A 17,933-nucleotide genomic window follows, 5' to 3' on the forward strand; every position below is an offset into this window, starting at 1 on the left:
TACACTATAGGCCACATCCTGCACAACAGTGACGCAGTTTCAAAAATGAACAAATGTTGCATTTCTCGCAAGTTAAAATTAGAAAGCAGAGGCGCAACATCTGACAAAACAGCTGAGTACATTTTGCGGTGAAAGAATGTGACGCTGTGGTTCCTGCCAGGCACATGCTGCACGTCGCCCAAAAAGTGAACGTGCACAAAGCCAGGTTTCCTGTTCCCACATTGAGCCAGCCGGCCGGCAGATTTTATGTGCTGAATGTGCTGAATAAGCTTTTGTCTCTGTGCTTGTTCTGGTTTGAGTGATGAGTCACGTACAACACGTTTTAAGCATTCATATTTATTGTCATCTGGGAGTAAAAACATGGTGGAAAAGGTGCGCAATATCTCTGTAGTTTCTTACTCTGATAATCCATTCTTCAAATAAATAATACAAAACGTAAATAGCATACTATAAACATAAAAGGTGTGACGAAAATTGCTTTTTTCCAACAGCTGATGTTCATCAGAGACATGGCGCTGAAAAACTACAACCTGTTAACGTTCCACTTTGTGGTTAGGCACATCTCTCGTTCTCTTGGCTTTTATTGTGAAAGTACAGCATGTATTTCTATCCTTACTACAATTAAAAGAGGCAAAGTGTAAAGGGACATTTCCTAATTGTTATCTCACACACACACGCACAGCAGAAGAAGACAGGTGTTCAAGTGTCCGACAAACCCGAGACATGAGTGTATATTCATCAGAGGTTTCACATTATTTCCTGCATAGTTTCAGAATGTGCATTTGTGTAAAATGAAAGAGGAAGCGTTCAGTGTGGTATCTAATAAAATCCTACATAAATAACATCTGTACAGCCAGTGTTGGGAAGGTTACTTTTTTAATATACTATAGATTTACTACTTACCTTATTAAAAAATAAAATTATTTGAATCACTTTATCACAGTAATGCAACTTCTTATATTATATTTTCGAGCAAGTGTTTTAAATTGGGAAATGATGGCTTTGCTGACCTGCGTTGTCCGGAAATATGCCAAAAGAAGGCATTCGTGCACGGATGAAAGGTGCAAAGCAACAGTTCCTTACCAAAAATAAGATATTCTGATTTAAAACCTTTGTAATCACCATCGTTTGGATTAGTAAATGTGTTTGTTTTTTTCAGTAACTGTGACAGATAATAATTATTTTTTAAATTAATTTCTAAATTTTCACTGTCACATGTAACTTGTTCCTCCCCAACACTGTGTACGACTATCTCTAACTGCACTACGATCTGGTTTCATACTGCATTCTTGCAAAAACCATGAAGTGACCCCCACTGGCTTCATGGCTTTCATTCCAAACTGGGGCTTGGAAGTTTTCCAAACCCATATCTTGTCAGTAGGACAAGCTATTTTAAGTATTTTTTTGTTCCATGTCAAAACATATTAACCTTATATTTTAATTTCACATACTTGAATTCCATGGAAATGGCTTCAACTGCTTTGTGTGGTCAATTTGATGCAGATTGGTGCTGTTTGTGTTGCTTGTTGAGTCATCTTTAGTCTCCAGATTGTTAAAGCTTATCTATTTACAGCCAATAATCTTTTGTGTGGATTCTGGAAGACAAGAAGAAAATTTTCAGTTTGGGAAAGAAGACAAAACATGCAGGTATTCACGAAAACAGGTGTAAAAAAATGAAAAGAACTTGCTTTTAATAACGAAAGCAGCATCAAGCATGTAATGAAGCTGTGATCTCGGACAGCTTGGCGCAGCTTGGTGTTCGAGCCCTCTGTGCTCTTTGGTACAGATCAGTGTCTCCAAAATAGCGAGCTCTGTAAAGCATGCCTTCCTCTGCAGGAAACAATTCATGAAAGATATATGAGCAGTGATAAAAATCTGAATATGTCTTTAATCACTTTCCCAGAGCTGATAATGGAATAAAAACAATCATTATTCATGATTAAATAAATAAATAAGCACAGTTTGTTATCTTTGCCAACATACTTTGTTGTTTCTCCTTCCAGCAATTGTTGCGCAGGCTGGAAATGTAATCATCCTCCACCGTTCGCTCCACGTTCTTCAAATTCAGTCCAGTGACCTCCCTGGAGAAATGCTCCCCTACGTAATATGGCACCTTCAGGTTCTCAGTCAGCCTCTTCTGTGTGTAACCTGCTGACCTGCGTGGAGACAGAACAAAGTGTGGGAGCAATAGCACATAACCAAACTCAAGCAAAAGGATGACGGCTCCGGCACCGTCTGTCTCTGTTAACATGGCTCAAGGTTGATAACAGCTTCTGAAACACAAAGGCAGACAACATGGAGACAGGCCAGACTGATGGAGCCAGCAAACACAGAAGAGGTCTGTGATTATTTGGAATTAACTGAGGCGGCATCAAGATGTTCTTTCTAAATCAAACAAGACAAATGAAAGGTCAATACAATGGAGCTGTCTTAGGAAGTTAAATAACTGCAATTACTGTGTATTTACATGACAGTAAATAGACTTTTTGGCCCGTTATTCTATAAATCAGTGACATTTCAGACTCCATTATTTGCTCTCTGGCTTGTGCAAAAATAGCAAGAAAATATAAGAATTATGAAATACACAATCATTTGTCTAAGTCTTTGGGAATTTTGCAGAACAACAGTTTTCAACATCCTTCTTTGGCAGGAGGTCAGCAGAGGGGATCACACTCACGGCCTGAAGCTGAGGCTGTAGAGGGGGCTGTTGACCATGATCTGACTGAGCGCTGACACAATAACCAGGATGAGGATAGGCATGACCTGCACGAAGAGAGCCAGACCTCCCTGCAAAGAAAACATGTGTCAGAAATTCACAGCTGCATAAAACACATTTAGTCCTTGTGCCTCAACAGACATTTTATACCTTTTAATGTTGAATTTTGAATCATTAAATCATTACATTTTTGGCTGTGTTAATGCTTATGGCATACATTTTAGTACGTTTTTTCTCGCCCCCGAATTTTGAAGGTCAACTTCAGCTCCTTTAATAAGACATTCAGACCCTTAAGGACAAGAATATCCTCATTAAAAGCCTTCAAAAAACAACATTTTTCATCTCACAGCCATTAAAGAGTAGCAGATTAAAATGATGTCGTTGCTAATCACTGACGTATCCCGGACATGATCCAAACAAGCTGGCATTTAAAGGGTTAAAGTTCCTAAAAATGACTGAATATTTGGTAGTTATGATAAAAAATAAACTGGAAAATATTATTAATGTTAACATTATTTATTATTAACAGTATTTTTATTGCCATTATAGAAAGGGGAGATTTTTTGTCATCTAAGGAATTGTTTTTGTTTTTGTTAACCTGACACTGCACATAAAATTAAAATGCATCAACATCAACATTATGTAAACAAACTAGCACAAGGGTTAACATTCTGCAAATAATCACATTTTTGGTAGTTATGGACAGGACTCAAGTTGGTTTAACTCAAATTTAACTCAGTGAAAGTATTAAAATAATACAAATATATAGTTTTAACCCTCCTCTTATGTTGCGGGTCAAAGTGACCCATTTCAAAGTTTAAAAATCGAACAAAAAAAAACAAATTCAAAATGTAAAGTAAAATAAAAAAAATAAAAATCATAGTTATGTAAAACTATTGTGTTTTATATGTAGGTCTTTCCAGTGTACATAAAAAAGTTTTAACAGCATTTTTTTTTTTTTTTTTAGTTAATTATCCTCATTGAACCATGATCTGTGAGCGGCACCATTGCACTAAATATTGATTGAAATGGTTAGTAACCATAAATGGGAAATATAAATTAGGATTTTTTAGTTTCTGACATTTTTGGATGATTAAACACGCCCTGGGTTATTGCTTTGTCGTCTAAGGATATCAGGTGAGGCACAAGGGTTAAAGATCTTTGAAAGACAACTTAATACTGCTGATTGCTCCATTTTAAAAAAACTAAAAATGAAAGATGATTCAATGTCTCCCCCTGTTGTTCAACAGTAACATTACATTATTCGCACATCTGTAGTTGATTTTAATAAAATCAAACTGAACTCACGTCCCGCTGCCGCTCTCTTCTCTCTCGCCTTGGGTAACGCATCCGCCCATTCGTGTACACATTAGCATTACCTGTATCAATGCAGCACAGTGAAAATCAAATGAAAACACTGTATCTCACAAGCTTGGCATGAAAAACACAAAACAATAACACTGACTTGACGGATAACCTCCTCCAAAGAACATGTTAAAGAGGTCTTCAGGGGAGATATCTGGCTCAAAGTTTCCATTGTCTGGGCCATGTTCTGAGGGGTGCCTCCTCTCTTCGCCACACTGGTCGTACTGCCTTCTTTTGTTAGAATTACTCAGGACAGCATACGCATTCCCGATAGCTGTGGGAAATGAAACATTATTGCCTGAAATGATGTTTCAGCTTCACAAAAAAAGGGCTAAAAAACACCTTCTGCAGCCATGATTAGAGCCTCTTAATAGGCTTTCTGCAAGAGACAGACATGACAGAGTGATGAATGAGGCTTTACCTTTAAACGCCTCTGTAGCACCTGGAGCGTGATTCTTGTCTGGATGGAATTTCAAAGCAAGTTTTCGATATGATCTTTTGAGTTCATCCTCAGAGGCATCTGCCTGGACCCCAAGGATTTCATAGAAGTCTTTACATTGTTTTATCCTGTGTAGAAAACACATGATTATCAGTGTCAGGTGTCATATCAAGGCATAAAATGTCAGCCTTGTCAAAAACAAAAACATAATTATCTACCAGATATACATGATCATTAGACTGACCTCCTCACAGCCTCTAGCTGATCTGCTGTGTAGGATTTTGAAGTGTCTGATGGCTTCTCTTCAGGTCTGGTATCACCGTTGGTCTGCCGCTGTCGGGGCCCCGAGACCCCACTGAAGTCTGAGTGAACGCCTGGTCTCGGTGTAAATCCATTCTTTGCAATAAGCTCCAGCAGTACTAAAAAAGATGTGATGACAAATTAAAAGATATTTAACATCAGAGCGCAAAATTAGACAGGTCCTGCAGCAGCTGTCACAGCTAGGATAACCACAGCCTCATGAACCTTCACAACCATAAACTGGAGACCTAGAGCATTCAAAAGATGTATAGCTTTCCTAAGTATATTGACAATAAGGGGATTTCTCAGCAGTTTAGTGAACAGAAGTGCTCGTCCTCCAATCGTAGAAAATACAGAAAAAAAGTTTTTGAAACCAGATCCACACCGTATTATCTGCATAGATACACTACTGTTCACAAGTTTGGGCTTGCTTAGAAATGTCCTTATTTTTGAAAGAACAGCACAATTTTTAAAAAATAAAATAACATTAAATTGATCAGACATACAGTCCAGACATTGTTAATGTGGTACATGATCATTTAATACATACTATTAAAGCTGGAAACAGTTGATTTTCTAATGAAATATCTATTATATATTGTCAGCAACTATGACTCCTGTGTTCCAGTGGCACATTTTGTTAATCCACGTGTATAGTGTTGAAAGGCTCATTGATCATTAAAACACCTGAGCATTATGTTAGCACAGCTGAAATTTTTAAAATATATTATTTATTCATTGAGGTTCGTAGTACTACATACAACAACCTATTTACCATGCTAAAATGTATTTTTATGTACAGTATTTGTGAAATACAAAATACTCTCAGGAAAAAAACAAAATATATAAAAAAACAAATGCCAAATAGCAGCCATGTAAGTATTTTATGTATATAAGGTGTACATAATGTATGTATGTATGTCTATTTTTATTCTTTATTGTTTTATATCCATATGTCTATGTGTCTATACCTTGAGCTGCTGTGGCGACTAAATTCCCCCACTGCGGGATAAATAAGCATTATCTTATATTATCTCTTTTCCATGTTTTTCCAAAGGTCGATTGATGTAATATCCTGGAGAGGTTTTTTTTTTTAAACAATTTTATACATTCTCTGATATACATATAAAAAAGCCTTTTTCAGCACCAAATGTGTTCAGCAAATGGTATCAACCCCAAAAAAGCTGCAATAACTTAACTTATATATTATAGTATATTCTAACTTATTATAAGGGCATAAATGGACTTCAGAAAGCCAAACACTAATGTCTGACACCTTATTGTGTCTATTTTATTGATTAATTATGTACTTTTTATTAGATATTTATGACCAGAACAACTTGACACACAGTGCTGACATTAATCTTCAAATCGCCAGATTTCAGATGATTTGCACTGCCCACAACCCCCAATTCTTCATAAAAGGGGCAGAATTATAAGGGTTTTCTGGGGTTTTTCCACTGATTTTTTACGCCCCTCTCCCATCTCAGCCCTGCAGTTAACAGACTTTATAGGCTTAGCTATCTAACGTAGCCAAATGGAAAAACAGCTGATTTACACATCACGGACACGCTCAGCACATCTGTTTCATGCTAAGCAAGAGTACCGTTACATGACATGTCATAAACTCCCAGCTACATTAAGAGTTTACAGCATTAAGACAAGGTAAAGCCAGCTAGCTTGTGAGCTATCACAGGCCGCGGCGGGGCTCATCCGGGATGCAGGTGATGCTGCTGCAGGTGATGATGCTGCGAACCTCCCCGGCTGAGGCGCCCTCTTACTCGGGCTCGGCCATCTTGACTCACCCTTCGCTTTCTCTGTCGGGAAGAGTCTCTGCGCCTTCTCCAGGAACCTCTGCGCCTTCTCCGGCTGCTCGTTGCTTAGCGCCGCAGTCGCAATGTCAATGCAGCGCTCCGCTTCGTCCCTGTTTACTTCCATTGCAGCGGGCTAACTGGACCAGAAGTAAATACAGGCGCCTGCTGATGACATCATGTGGATGCTGCATGGCAGTCATTTGACATCAATTAAAAAAATAAATAAATAAATTGAAATAAATGTGTCAATTTGCAACCCTGTGCTAATTGTTCATATATATTTTTTTATTATTTGGCTTCAACAGACGTAATGAAAATAAAATAAAATAATAAGTCATTATTATCCTAAACCACAATATTTTAGTAAAATCCCAGATCCACAAAAACAAATTTAATAAACCCTAATTAATTGTATTTGTAAATGACACTAAACAATATGATATACGATGTATAATGAAAATAATATATAAATAATATATAATGAAAACTATGAAAACTATCCCCCAAAATATCAAGACAATTAATTTTTGGACCTCCTTGAATGTGTTTCAATGAATGAAATATCTCCTGGCATTCTATTGTACAGATTTATTTATTTTATTTTTATTTCATTTCATTTTATCTATTTTATTTATTTATTTATTTGTTTTTGTTTTGTTTTATTTTTATTATATTTATAGTGACTTATTAAAATCACTTATGTATCTTCAAGATCAGAATCAGAAATACTTTAATTATCCCTGGGGGGGGGGGGGGGGGGGAACTGCTCTTTGTTACAGTTGTTGCTGTATAAGGATAGAAGGAAGCACTTCTGTAAACAAATACAGGTTTAAAAAAAAAAAAAAAAAAAAAAAAAAAAAAAGTAAAAAGCAAATGCCAGTCTTATGAAAATAGAGATATGTACAAATAGAAATCTAGAATGTAGAATAATTTGGAGTAAATTCAAATAGAGATATGTACAATAGAATAAAACAGAAATATGAAAATGTAGATATGTAGATATGTACAAATATATATATGAAACAACAGTGTAACAAATTGAAATATTGCACATGGTTCATATAGAAATTCCGGATTACACAGATAAATATTTATTATATAAATAAAGTTATAAAGCTATGAGTTGTGAAGTTGTCAATCATATAGTCATGGCTGCTGATGGTTGAAATAGTCTATTGAGTCAGGGTGTCTGACACTTGTTGAAAAGTTTGATGGCCACAAGTAGGAATGACTTCCTGTAGCACTCTGTGGTACATCTGTACATCTGGGTGGAATCAGTCTGGTACTGAGAGTATCCTGCACCTGAGTAGCACATCATGAGAGGGTGGGAGACACTGCCCAAGGTGACCCATACTTTAGACAGCATCCTCCTCTCTGACACCACCAGCAGAGAGTAAGTATTCAATCGTCATGAAATAAGGAATGGAATAATAAATTAATTAATTACATTTTTAAAAGTGGCTGTTGTATTTCAAGACCTGACATTTAAAGAATCATTAAGCCCAGTTTGCACTCTATGAACACAAGTGTCTGCTCTCTGTGCTGCATTATTTTTCCTCTAGATGGAGACAAACGCTTGTCTTTCGATGTAGGTCATGAAGGTGAAAACTCACTCTTTTTTATTTGGATCCTGCAACATATATTTGTAACTGTCTACTCACTTCAACATCAATTCAATGTCTTTTTATCCTGAACATGTTTTCATTTTATATTATTATTTAGTTTCAAGCTTTAGATGCATATTGGTAGTTCAGTGATGATGAATTAATATCACATTCAGAATTCTACCCAGCTGTGAGTTTGTAGAGACAAAAATGTTGCCTTTTTGTATTTTCTAAATTTGATATTCCTATAAAATATTCGACTTGCTAAATAACACGTAAAATAACATATTATGTATACAATAAACTCTAAAAGTATGCTATCATTATTATTATTATTATTATTAATATTATTAATATTATTATTATTGTGCTATTATTTACAACCTTTGTGATCTTGCAGGACTGATTTTGGAGCATCTTTGACTGAAATTTTCAGTTTTGTGAAGCCTTTTGAATGAAGAGCCTTGTTGTCCTTTGTCATTTCTTCCCCTCCATCTTGTACCACTGGGCCTTCTGTTGTTGATGTTGTAATTTGTGTCTTTGTGTGTTATATTCTTGAATGTTTATATTATCAGAAGCACAATCATATTTTTTTTCTGTTACCTTGGTGTTTATGCATATTTTCTATTCTCATTTTTCTTTTCTTTTTTTAAATTCCATTGTTTATTGCTCTTGAAAGATGCTATATAAATAAACCTATTGCAACAACAACAATAATAATAATAATAATAATAATAATAATGGTAATGATGATAATAATTATTATAATACTTTGAAAAATAATATGAAAATAAATAAACATAATAATGATAATAATAACAATTATAATTATAGTTATAATTATTGTTATGATGATGATTATTATTATTATCATTATTATTATCATTATTGTGCAAATTAGATATTGATATATATTCTAACCAAGAATATAAAATATAAAATAAAATAATATAAAATAATAATAAAATATAAATACATATATGAAAATAGTATAGTATATAGTATAGTAATATTAAGGAGATGACTATAAATTATAATAAATTAAAGGTGTGAGGTTTATAATGTTTATTATCTATAAAAGACGTTTTATCTTTTTTTTCTTTTTTGGGGGGGGGGGGGGGGGGGGGGTAAGGATGACGTGACAGAACAAGCATCCGTGTATTTCCCCTGTGTGTAGGTGGGCGGGGGGTCCTCTGCCAATGGGATTACTGTATAGTAACTTGTTTTTTAACACCATGCTCCCATTCTCATAGTGGCCTTTTTTTTTTAATCCACGCGCGAGTGGAAATATGTGTGCGGTTAATTCAATACATGTCTAGACAGTAGCGGCTGCTCTCCAGAGGAGGTAAATATACATCTGGCAGGAGAATGAATAAAAGGTGAACAGCAGATAAACCGGCAGCCAATCAGAGCCCGAGCTTGAGGCGGCATCTGCGCGCTGATTGGTCAGTCGCACCTCGAACTCCAGCTCTTATTGATGCGTTCGCTGCGGAGCCAACGATCACTCTCCCTTTCTGGGTTACTGTAGTTTGGGGTGAAACACGCCAGCTTCACCTCCGTTTAACAGCCTGACTCTCCTTTCTACCCCCCTGCCTGTCTTTCGGTGAGTTTTTATCATCTTCCTTTTATTTGTTCTACAGGTTTAATATTAGCAGCAAATGCCGTGTGTCAGCTAGCAGCCAGCATCATCACTACCATCCTCTTCCTCACCAGCAGCTATATATATGTTTATATTTTTGACTGCGTGTCGTTAGCTCATTACAAAAACACAAAAATTACAGATTTCTCTCGGCGTTTTTTCAGAGCATCACCAAACCACAGCCACGATGACGGAGGCGGAGGCGTTGGAGAAGAAGCAGCACAAGTCGAGCAACGGAAATGTTCTTCCAGAGCCCACCACAGAAGACGTGTTTGATCACACATACAAAGAGAAAGAAGGCCCCAAACCTCCCATGATCATCGTATGGAGAAATGTCGTTATGATGACACTATTACATATAGGTGCCGTGTACAGCTTGTTCCTCATCCCTTCAGCATCTTCTTCGACCTTGCTTTGGTGTAAGTAAAAACCTGTTACAGTATTTCTGCACACGCTGGGTATTTTTTTGTGAGTATATCTTTGTTGGTGAAATACATACATTTTTTGTTACCCAGCTGTTATGTCACCAGCCGCTGCTGCTGCATGCAATAAGGTGGCTGCATGTGCATGCTCCTCCCAGTATCCTCATGCTCTGGGATTATAGATCAGGGCATATATCACCACAGATTTAATGCCACAGCAGCAAGTATTTAAAACCTGCAAACTGTACAGTGTGTGCTTGTCAGAGGCCAACTATCCTGGTGTTTTAAAAAAAAATTAAGTAACAATATTGTAGGGCAAATTAAGGGCAGTTACACAACATGCTGCTTTGTTACTTAACATTTTCTTTGGGATGTGTATGTATCATGAAGCAAAACCTGCAGAGGCTGCACTTACAATTAGATTTTCCAGCCTCATACATGCAATCATCAAATGGACATATCCATCCAGTCATCATCTAATGTGATGTAATTACGCTTCTCAGAGGTTAACACAGTCTCATGTAACATGCCTTGCTTTCTTCATGGGCACTTCAGCTCTTGCTAATCAAGTAGGCGAGCACAAACCAGTTCAGTCCAGGGCTGCAACTAATGGTTGATTTCATTATTGATTAATCTGCTGGTTATTTTCTCCATTAATTGATTGTTTGGCCTATAAAAATTTCAGAATGTAGTGCCCTAAGACCAAACAAAGACCAAGGTTTTGTCTTTAAATGTTGTTTCGTCTGTCCAAAACTCCAAGATTTTAAATGTCAGATGATATTAAACAGAGAAAGCAGAAAATCTCCATATTTTGAGGGGCTGAAAACAGTATTTTCTGCCAAATATTGCATGAAAAATTACTTTAACCATTATTGAATTATCAAAAAGGTTGGTGATTATTTTCTGTCAACAAATTGTTGCAGCATTAGTTCAGATTTTCAGACATATATTGTGCAGGAAAGCTCATTTAAATGTAATGTGGAGATCTTCTTGGAACAGATACAGAAATATGTTGCTTTTGATAACAAGAAAGGGCCTTGAAAGCTACATTGTGGTGAACAAATGATAATGTACATTAATCATTTCAGCTATAAGACTTTTCACTCTTTAGAAGGTTGATATCCTCTTCAGTTACACAGATATAATAATGTCATGACATTGATGACTAATTGGCAATACTTGCAGGATCTTCCTCCTATCACTAACAGTTTAAGTGCACAGAATCATAAGATGCATAAACATTGCAAAGTGCAATATTACTAATTTGTTTTTTCTTTTCTCCCCACAGCCGTACTTTGTTTTCTAATAAGTGCTTTAGGAGTTACTGCAGGAGCTCATCGCCTGTGGAGTCACAGATCCTACAAGGCCACATTACCTCTAAAGATCTTTCTTGGTGTTGCTAACTCCATGGCTTTTCAGGTACTGACAAAAAACTGACAGATGTGCAGTCAGACAGACACACACTGTGATAATAGCAGTTTTCATTACTGTGTAAGTACCATGTTGTGTCTGCAGTGTGTGTAATCTCTGTCTTTACTTGAATCCACAGAATGATATCTTTGAGTGGGCTCGAGACCACAGGGTTCACCACAAATATTCAGAGACAGATGCTGACCCTCACAACGCCTGCCGGGGCTTTTTCTTTGCTCACATTGGCTGGCTGTTGGTACGCAAGCACCCTGACGTCATCGAGAAAGGACGTAGGCTGGAGCTCAGTGACCTGAGGGCCGACAAAGTTGTAATGTTCCAAAGGAAGTAAGTGACACTTTGCACTTTTAATACATAAAAAAGATGCACTGTACTCCTTTGGCAGGTAGTGTGGACAGTAAACAAGTAGAATTGTTTCATAATTTTATTTTCTGATATGCCAAATACAGATATATAGCAAAGAAAGAGAGATTTAGGTCTTACACCAGTAAGGTTTACCCACTCGTTGCCGCTGAGTCGTGTCTGTAGTCATTCAGGTTTAACAAGGTGATAATTACAAGCATGTTCTATTGTGCATGTTAAGATTTACTTAAGGTTGGCTTCAGTGAAAGCTGTCACATGGAGAAAAGTGGTAGATTGAACAATCCCACGTCTGACAAGCAGAACAATTGTGTGTTTGCTGTTCATGTCGTCCTGAGTAAACAGCTCCATTCATTTCTGTTCCGTCTCTTCAACAGGTATTACAAGCTGTCTGTGCTGCTCATGTGCTTCTTCGTCCCCATGTTCGTGCCTTGGTACCTGTGGGGGGAGTCTCTGTGGGTGGCCTACTTCATCCCCGCTCTGCTGAGGTACACCTTGGTGCTGAACGCCACCTGGCTGGTCAACAGTGCCGCTCACATGTGGGGAAACCGTCCCTATGACAAGAACATCAACCCCAGGGAGAACAAGTTTGTCACGTTCAGCGCTATAGGTATGAAAACACTTAACATGTACTGAACATGAGTACTGACAGGGTAACAAAAGAAAAGATAAGTGATCACTCAGAGTTGCTGCACCTGTTGCCTACACTTGGCTTCACGGCAGGTTTAATGTGTTTAACAGAGCAATATAACATTTTGGGGTCACCCAGAAAATGTTTGTATAGTTTTCCATGAAAATAAACAGTTTTATTCATGAAATGAGTTACAACATGAATCGAAAATATAGTAAAGACATTGACAAGGGTAGAAATAATAGTTTTAACCTGTACAAATCTCCAACTTTACCTCCAGATAGTCATTTAGCCTGGGAAAGGATACTTTTACTGCTTCTCAAATCAGCACAAAACAGTTTTCAGCTGTGCTAATATAATGCTCAGGTGTTTAATGATCAATGAGCCTTTCAACTCTATAAACGTGGATTAACACAACGTGCCACTGGAACACAGGAGTGATGGTTGCTGACAATATATAAGAGATATTTCATAAGAAAATCAGCTGTTTTCAGCTTTAATAGTCATTTACCACATTAACAATGTCTATTATTTAAATTTTTTAAAAGTAGCTTTTCTTTCAAAACTAAGGACATTTCTAAGTGGCCACAAACTTTTGAGCGTGTATGGTGGCATTTATAGTGTATGTCAATAAATAAACATAAGCTGGTTTGATTTATTTTCACCCATTTTATTTTCACCCAGGCTGTCCACCTCTACTTACCACTATACAGGCACATGGATCCACCAATAGTAGCAGTAACAATGAATATTGAATATAAAACTGGATGCTCTAAGATGGCACTCACTTTATTCCAATAAAAGTCAAAATCATTCAAAATCACTTTATTTATCCCAGAGGAGAAATTCAGTTAGTCTATTAGCTGTAGTAGTGGTTCACGCAGTGTTTTTTAGGCACAGCCAACTAGGGCTAGTTAAAATTAGTAATCAGTATCCTTACTGTAGTAGTGGGCCAATCACACAATGCATTAAATCAGTCAATGATTGGCTAGGAGCAAAACCATAGAAATAGTTAGTTGGATCTGGGTACAGAGAGGATTGAATGCAGGAATCGTTTCACTGGAGAAGTTTTAATCCAAAATGGTAGCAGGCTAATTCAATCAATACCTTAAAGGGTATCAAGTACTGATACCCAGCTTTATTCTTAACTTCAACCACTGGCTCCTCTTAGTTTTTTCCTTTGTTACGATTGTGTATGGAAGAAAGATTTTTGGACCTGTTGGCGTAACATGATCCTACAACAATACAACAAAAAAACATCACCTCATAGCCCATCACTGGTTGTGAAAAGCAAAAAAGAAAAATAGTAAAAGAGGTAAATAAAAAATCAATTGAAATGAGCTTCAACCGTCAAAACCACAGGCAGGAGCAGCATCAACTCCATTTCAAATACAGTCAATTATCAAAATTTGACCATAAGGCTTTAGTGGCCTATCTGATAGCCATGTAGCTTATCTTTGTGTCCTTTTTCAGGGCTTGAAACCAATGATCTGTGGAGCTTTACGAATCAAGACTCAATAGTCTTACAAATGCCTTGTGTGTACTGTAAAAGAGATAACTTTAATTTAGTGTCATGAGCCAAAATATAGAATAAATAGTTACTATAGCTATATTTCTGAGATCTGTCAGGTAGTTTAAAAGATAACTAAGTTGCTATGCAGAAAATCAGGGATTGGACCCAAATGCAGACAGCAGAATGATTTCAGTGATTGTTACAGACAGAATGTCAAACAGAACACAGGAAGTGGACGGGTATATGTGGAGATGAGGAAATGCGATGCAGGGGAGGAGGTGGGTGGGGTTGAATAGGGGAGTGAGGACAGGTGTGTGGATGCCTGGGGCAGTCAGGTGATGGGGGAAGGAGGGAAAGTCTGGCTGGAAAATGGCACTGGTTTGATTCGGAGGACTATAAAAATGTGTCGAGAGGAGGGACGGAGAGACAAAGTGTGACAAATCTTTAGCAGATTTAATCAGCATGACCTAGAAGGAAAATCATTTACAATCACAGAAGTTATTGCTTTTGTTGTCACTTATTAATCACTGTAAACAAGCCCTAAGTCCTATTTTCTCGTAAACATTCTTCAGTATTTAGTAGAGCCTGACCTATATGACCTATTTTAAGCATTATTTTAAAGGAGAATGAGGGTTCTTGTATATTTTATTTAAGGCATCTTATTTTGACAGTCTTTTAAATTCTGTGGTCGGCAACACAAAGCCAAATAACTTTATATTATGAATCGTGTAAAAATACTTTCAGTAGCTTAAAATGAGACGTTAGCGCAGCACATGAGACTCTGGCGGGACAGATTAGAGTCTGGCGGCCCGCTAGAGTCTAATTAATGGGAAACCCTGCCTTTGATAGGCCAATATCGGCCAATAATATCTGTCAACCGATATATCTGTCTGGCTCTAGTATGTAGCATGATTTGTTCACAGCTGTTTCTTTTACCTTACAGGTGAGGGATTCCACAACTACCACCACACGTTCCCCTTTGACTATGCAACCAGCGAGTTTGGCTGCAAGTTGAACATTACCACTTGTTTCATCGACGTCATGTGCTTCTTGGGCCTGGCCAAAGACTGCAAGAGGGTGTCCCACGAGACGGTCCTCGCCCGATTACAGCGCACCGGAGACGGAAGCCACCGGAGTGGCTAAGATCGACGAACTGTGATCCGAACAACCGAAGAGAAGAAGCTCCACAGTCCTTTGACAGCTATACATTCGTCATCCTCTGAGGATAAGCGTCATCGTCATGAGGGCCTTGACCACATTTTGCTTGTTTTTGTGGTTTTTGTAGCTGTAACTTAACAAATTGTTCAAGATGGATAAAAACAAAAACATTTGCTAAGCTCTTGGCCTCGGGTTCTATTGTTCAGTCAGGCCAAGGCCTCGCAAAGATGTTTTAGATTTGAAGTAGATGCATTTTCAACTTCATTCAGTTTTTGCCACTTTGGTGTGCATCCTTCGTGCAAGGTCAGTCATGTAGCCGATCATTTTTATGTAAGTATTACTCAATTATTAATCAAAATAGACAAGAAGTGGAGCACTGGAAGTACGGGGTAACAACGTTTCAACTGATTGGAGACTGTTGTCTTTATTGTGGTTTACAGCAAGTTTTTACAGTTCTGATATACACAAAATCAACTTTTTGAGCGCTTTAAGATCTGAAAAAAAAAAGGGATAAGAGTTTGAATTATGTTTTAAAAAATAAAGTTGCTGGCTTAAGTGAAATACAGCAGATGATGGAAGAGAGAGGGAACCCAGACCTTTTTTCTTAAAACCTGACTGCATTGTGTTGCAGCAGTTTTCTTCTATAGGAAACCAAATGTGTAGAAAAGTCAAACATTAACATTCTGTATTTAGTCTGTGTAGTAATTTGATCCAGTTTTCTCAAGAAAACACACTCATTTATCATTAAAGTAAAACTGCCGTTCAATATAAACAGTCGATGATAAATGTAACTTTAACTTAGAACCATGCAACTTTTTTGTGTGTTTTTAATGATGACATCATAGTGCCAAGCGCGTGCCAATATGTCGACATATTTATATCCATGTTAATGGTCCATGAGAGCACACTTGAGTCGATATTACTTCTTCACTCAACATCATTGTGGAGGTTTTTAAACATTGTGGCATCAGTGGCTTTGCTCCCTCTTTTATCCAACATGTCCCTCTTTTTCTGCAGCAGAGATCTCATTGGCAGCAGCCGGTCATGTGACAGTTCTGGTGTTGCAAAACAACATGGCACCCATGCATGATGATATACTGTAGTAGGTGTTGTAGTGAGGTGTTTTCTCGGTGACTCTAAAGGCAGAGCTGTGTCTATTTTTGTAACGTACTGTGGAAGCTGCATCGCTTTTGGATCATCAGAACTGTTGCAGTGGTGATTTCTGAGACGGGGTCTGGTTTCCCTTTGATGTCCCACAAAGCTGATTGTCATTGCTAAATTTCCGGTGCATCAATGTTTATGCTCATCTTTAATTCTGGTGTGCGGAATGCCTATTTATGTATTTATTTTGTTGACTTGAAAAAAAACAAGAAAACTCTAAACCAAACCAGTTTTCTTCACTCAAAAGATTTGGCGGTAAAATATTGCAAATTTGAGCTCCTGTTTATTTCACTCCCGAGAGTCAGGATCCAACCTAATGCCTTATGACTTGCATCCATTCCTGATCTTCGAAAAAAGGCTCAAAACAAATCTGACCAAGGTCCATGTTTACAGTCTGAAGCACCAGGTGGAGCATTGTTTTTATTCTTTAATTTCGGCTAAATGGTAGCATGATGACATCAAGGTGCTGGAAATGCAAACAGAGCATAGAGGTTCATATTCAAAAAAGCTGGTACAAATCAAAACGCCTGGTGCAAATGTTCAATCATTGGATTTTACTTGCAAAATATGTTGTGCCAACGAGTTTCAACCCATGACAGTAAGAAAACCTCCAGACAAAGGTGCTGTAATGAGGACTGTTTGAGCATTTACCAAAACCAGTCAAGCATTGCCAACAACTCCTTCTGCCCAGAGCACCAAAATCAACAGTTTCCTAAAGATGATGAGGAATAAAAGGTTGTCAGTCTGAATGATAACATCAAATCTCAACTGTATTCTATTCTGAAATAAAAAATCTCAATATTTTCAATACACGTAATTCCATTAACAGCTGTCGCTCTTCTTTTTTTCTGTTTTTATTCATTGTGTCTCTGATATAAATCTGCACTGCACAATCTTTGAGTTTTCTGACAAATTGTACAGTTAAACCCCTCAAAAGATATGCCAGATGGTGATTATTTATTTTAGTAATTCCACTAGAAGGCTTTGTTTACACACAACCAAAGCCTTCGAACACATTTCTGACATCAGTTTTTTTTTTTTATATTAGCTGTCAATGCAGCTTCCAAATCACTTCATCATATCTGATATTCAACTCACATAAAATATGATAGGATATAACAAAGTATCAGTTTTACTTTTGATACCTAACATATCCTGCTGATAATTGTGGAGCTATTTCTTCCAGTAAAATAAAAAAAATCCTGTATTTCAGTATAATGAGAAACTTTATCGAAATAACTTAATATCACAAGATAATTCTTTTCAAAAGATAGTGAATCATTATTATGAAATAAGTCTGTTGTGCTATCGAGAATATTTTGAGAAATATTTAACATTATTTTGAGATATTAACTCATGGGATATTAAATCATTTAGAGAAAG

At 37.1% G+C, this 17,933-nt stretch overlaps 2 protein-coding genes across 2 annotated transcripts; one reads left to right on the forward strand and one right to left on the reverse strand.

Moving 5' to 3' along the window:
• Positions 1–326: 326 nt before the first annotated feature.
• On the reverse strand, positions 327–6,807 carry dnajb12b (DnaJ heat shock protein family (Hsp40) member B12b). Its single transcript, XM_059325421.1, has 9 exons — positions 6,626–6,807; positions 4,765–4,939; positions 4,503–4,648; positions 4,182–4,355; positions 4,025–4,095; positions 2,678–2,787; positions 1,984–2,156; positions 1,689–1,830; positions 327–1,595 (listed from the first exon to the last, which is right to left on the reverse strand). Exons 1-8 carry the CDS (start codon positions 6,756–6,758, stop codon positions 1,709–1,711), a joined length of 1,104 nt encoding a protein of 367 aa, XP_059181404.1. The 5' UTR covers positions 6,759–6,807; the 3' UTR covers positions 327–1,595; positions 1,689–1,708.
• A 2,875-nt stretch (positions 6,808–9,682) lies between these two features.
• On the forward strand, positions 9,683–17,376 carry scd (stearoyl-CoA desaturase (delta-9-desaturase)). Its single transcript, XM_059324835.1, has 6 exons — positions 9,683–9,841; positions 10,042–10,296; positions 11,588–11,718; positions 11,849–12,054; positions 12,465–12,697; positions 15,175–17,376. Exons 2-6 carry the CDS (start codon positions 10,065–10,067, stop codon positions 15,372–15,374), a joined length of 1,002 nt encoding a protein of 333 aa, XP_059180818.1. The 5' UTR covers positions 9,683–9,841; positions 10,042–10,064; the 3' UTR covers positions 15,375–17,376.
• The last annotated feature ends 557 nt before the right edge of the window (positions 17,377–17,933 follow it).

The sequence above is a fragment of the Centropristis striata genome, chromosome 21 (genome assembly GCF_030273125.1).
Source record: "Centropristis striata isolate RG_2023a ecotype Rhode Island chromosome 21, C.striata_1.0, whole genome shotgun sequence".
Lineage (NCBI taxonomy): Eukaryota > Metazoa > Chordata > Actinopteri > Perciformes > Serranidae > Centropristis > Centropristis striata.

Excerpts from the sequence above, each read along its gene's own strand:
- dnajb12b (XM_059325421.1), bottom strand. The coding sequence starts at position 6,758 with ATGGAAGTAAACAGGGACGAAGCGGAGCGCTGCATTGACATTGCGACT. Across the intron at positions 4,940-6,625 it reads CCCGACAGAGAAAGCGAAGG|TACTGCTGGAGCTTATTGCA; the intron begins GTGAGTCAAGAT and ends CATCTTTTTTAG. Across the intron at positions 2,788-4,024 it reads GAAGAGAGCGGCAGCGGGAC|GGAGGTCTGGCTCTCTTCGT; the intron begins GTGAGTTCAGTT and ends TTTTCTTTGCAG.
- scd (XM_059324835.1), top strand. The coding sequence starts at position 10,065 with ATGACGGAGGCGGAGGCGTTGGAGAAGAAGCAGCACAAGTCGAGCAAC. Across the intron at positions 10,297-11,587 it reads TTCTTCGACCTTGCTTTGGT|CCGTACTTTGTTTTCTAATA; the intron begins GTAAGTAAAAAC and ends TTCTCCCCACAG. Across the intron at positions 12,698-15,174 it reads TGTCACGTTCAGCGCTATAG|GTGAGGGATTCCACAACTAC; the intron begins GTATGAAAACAC and ends TTTACCTTACAG.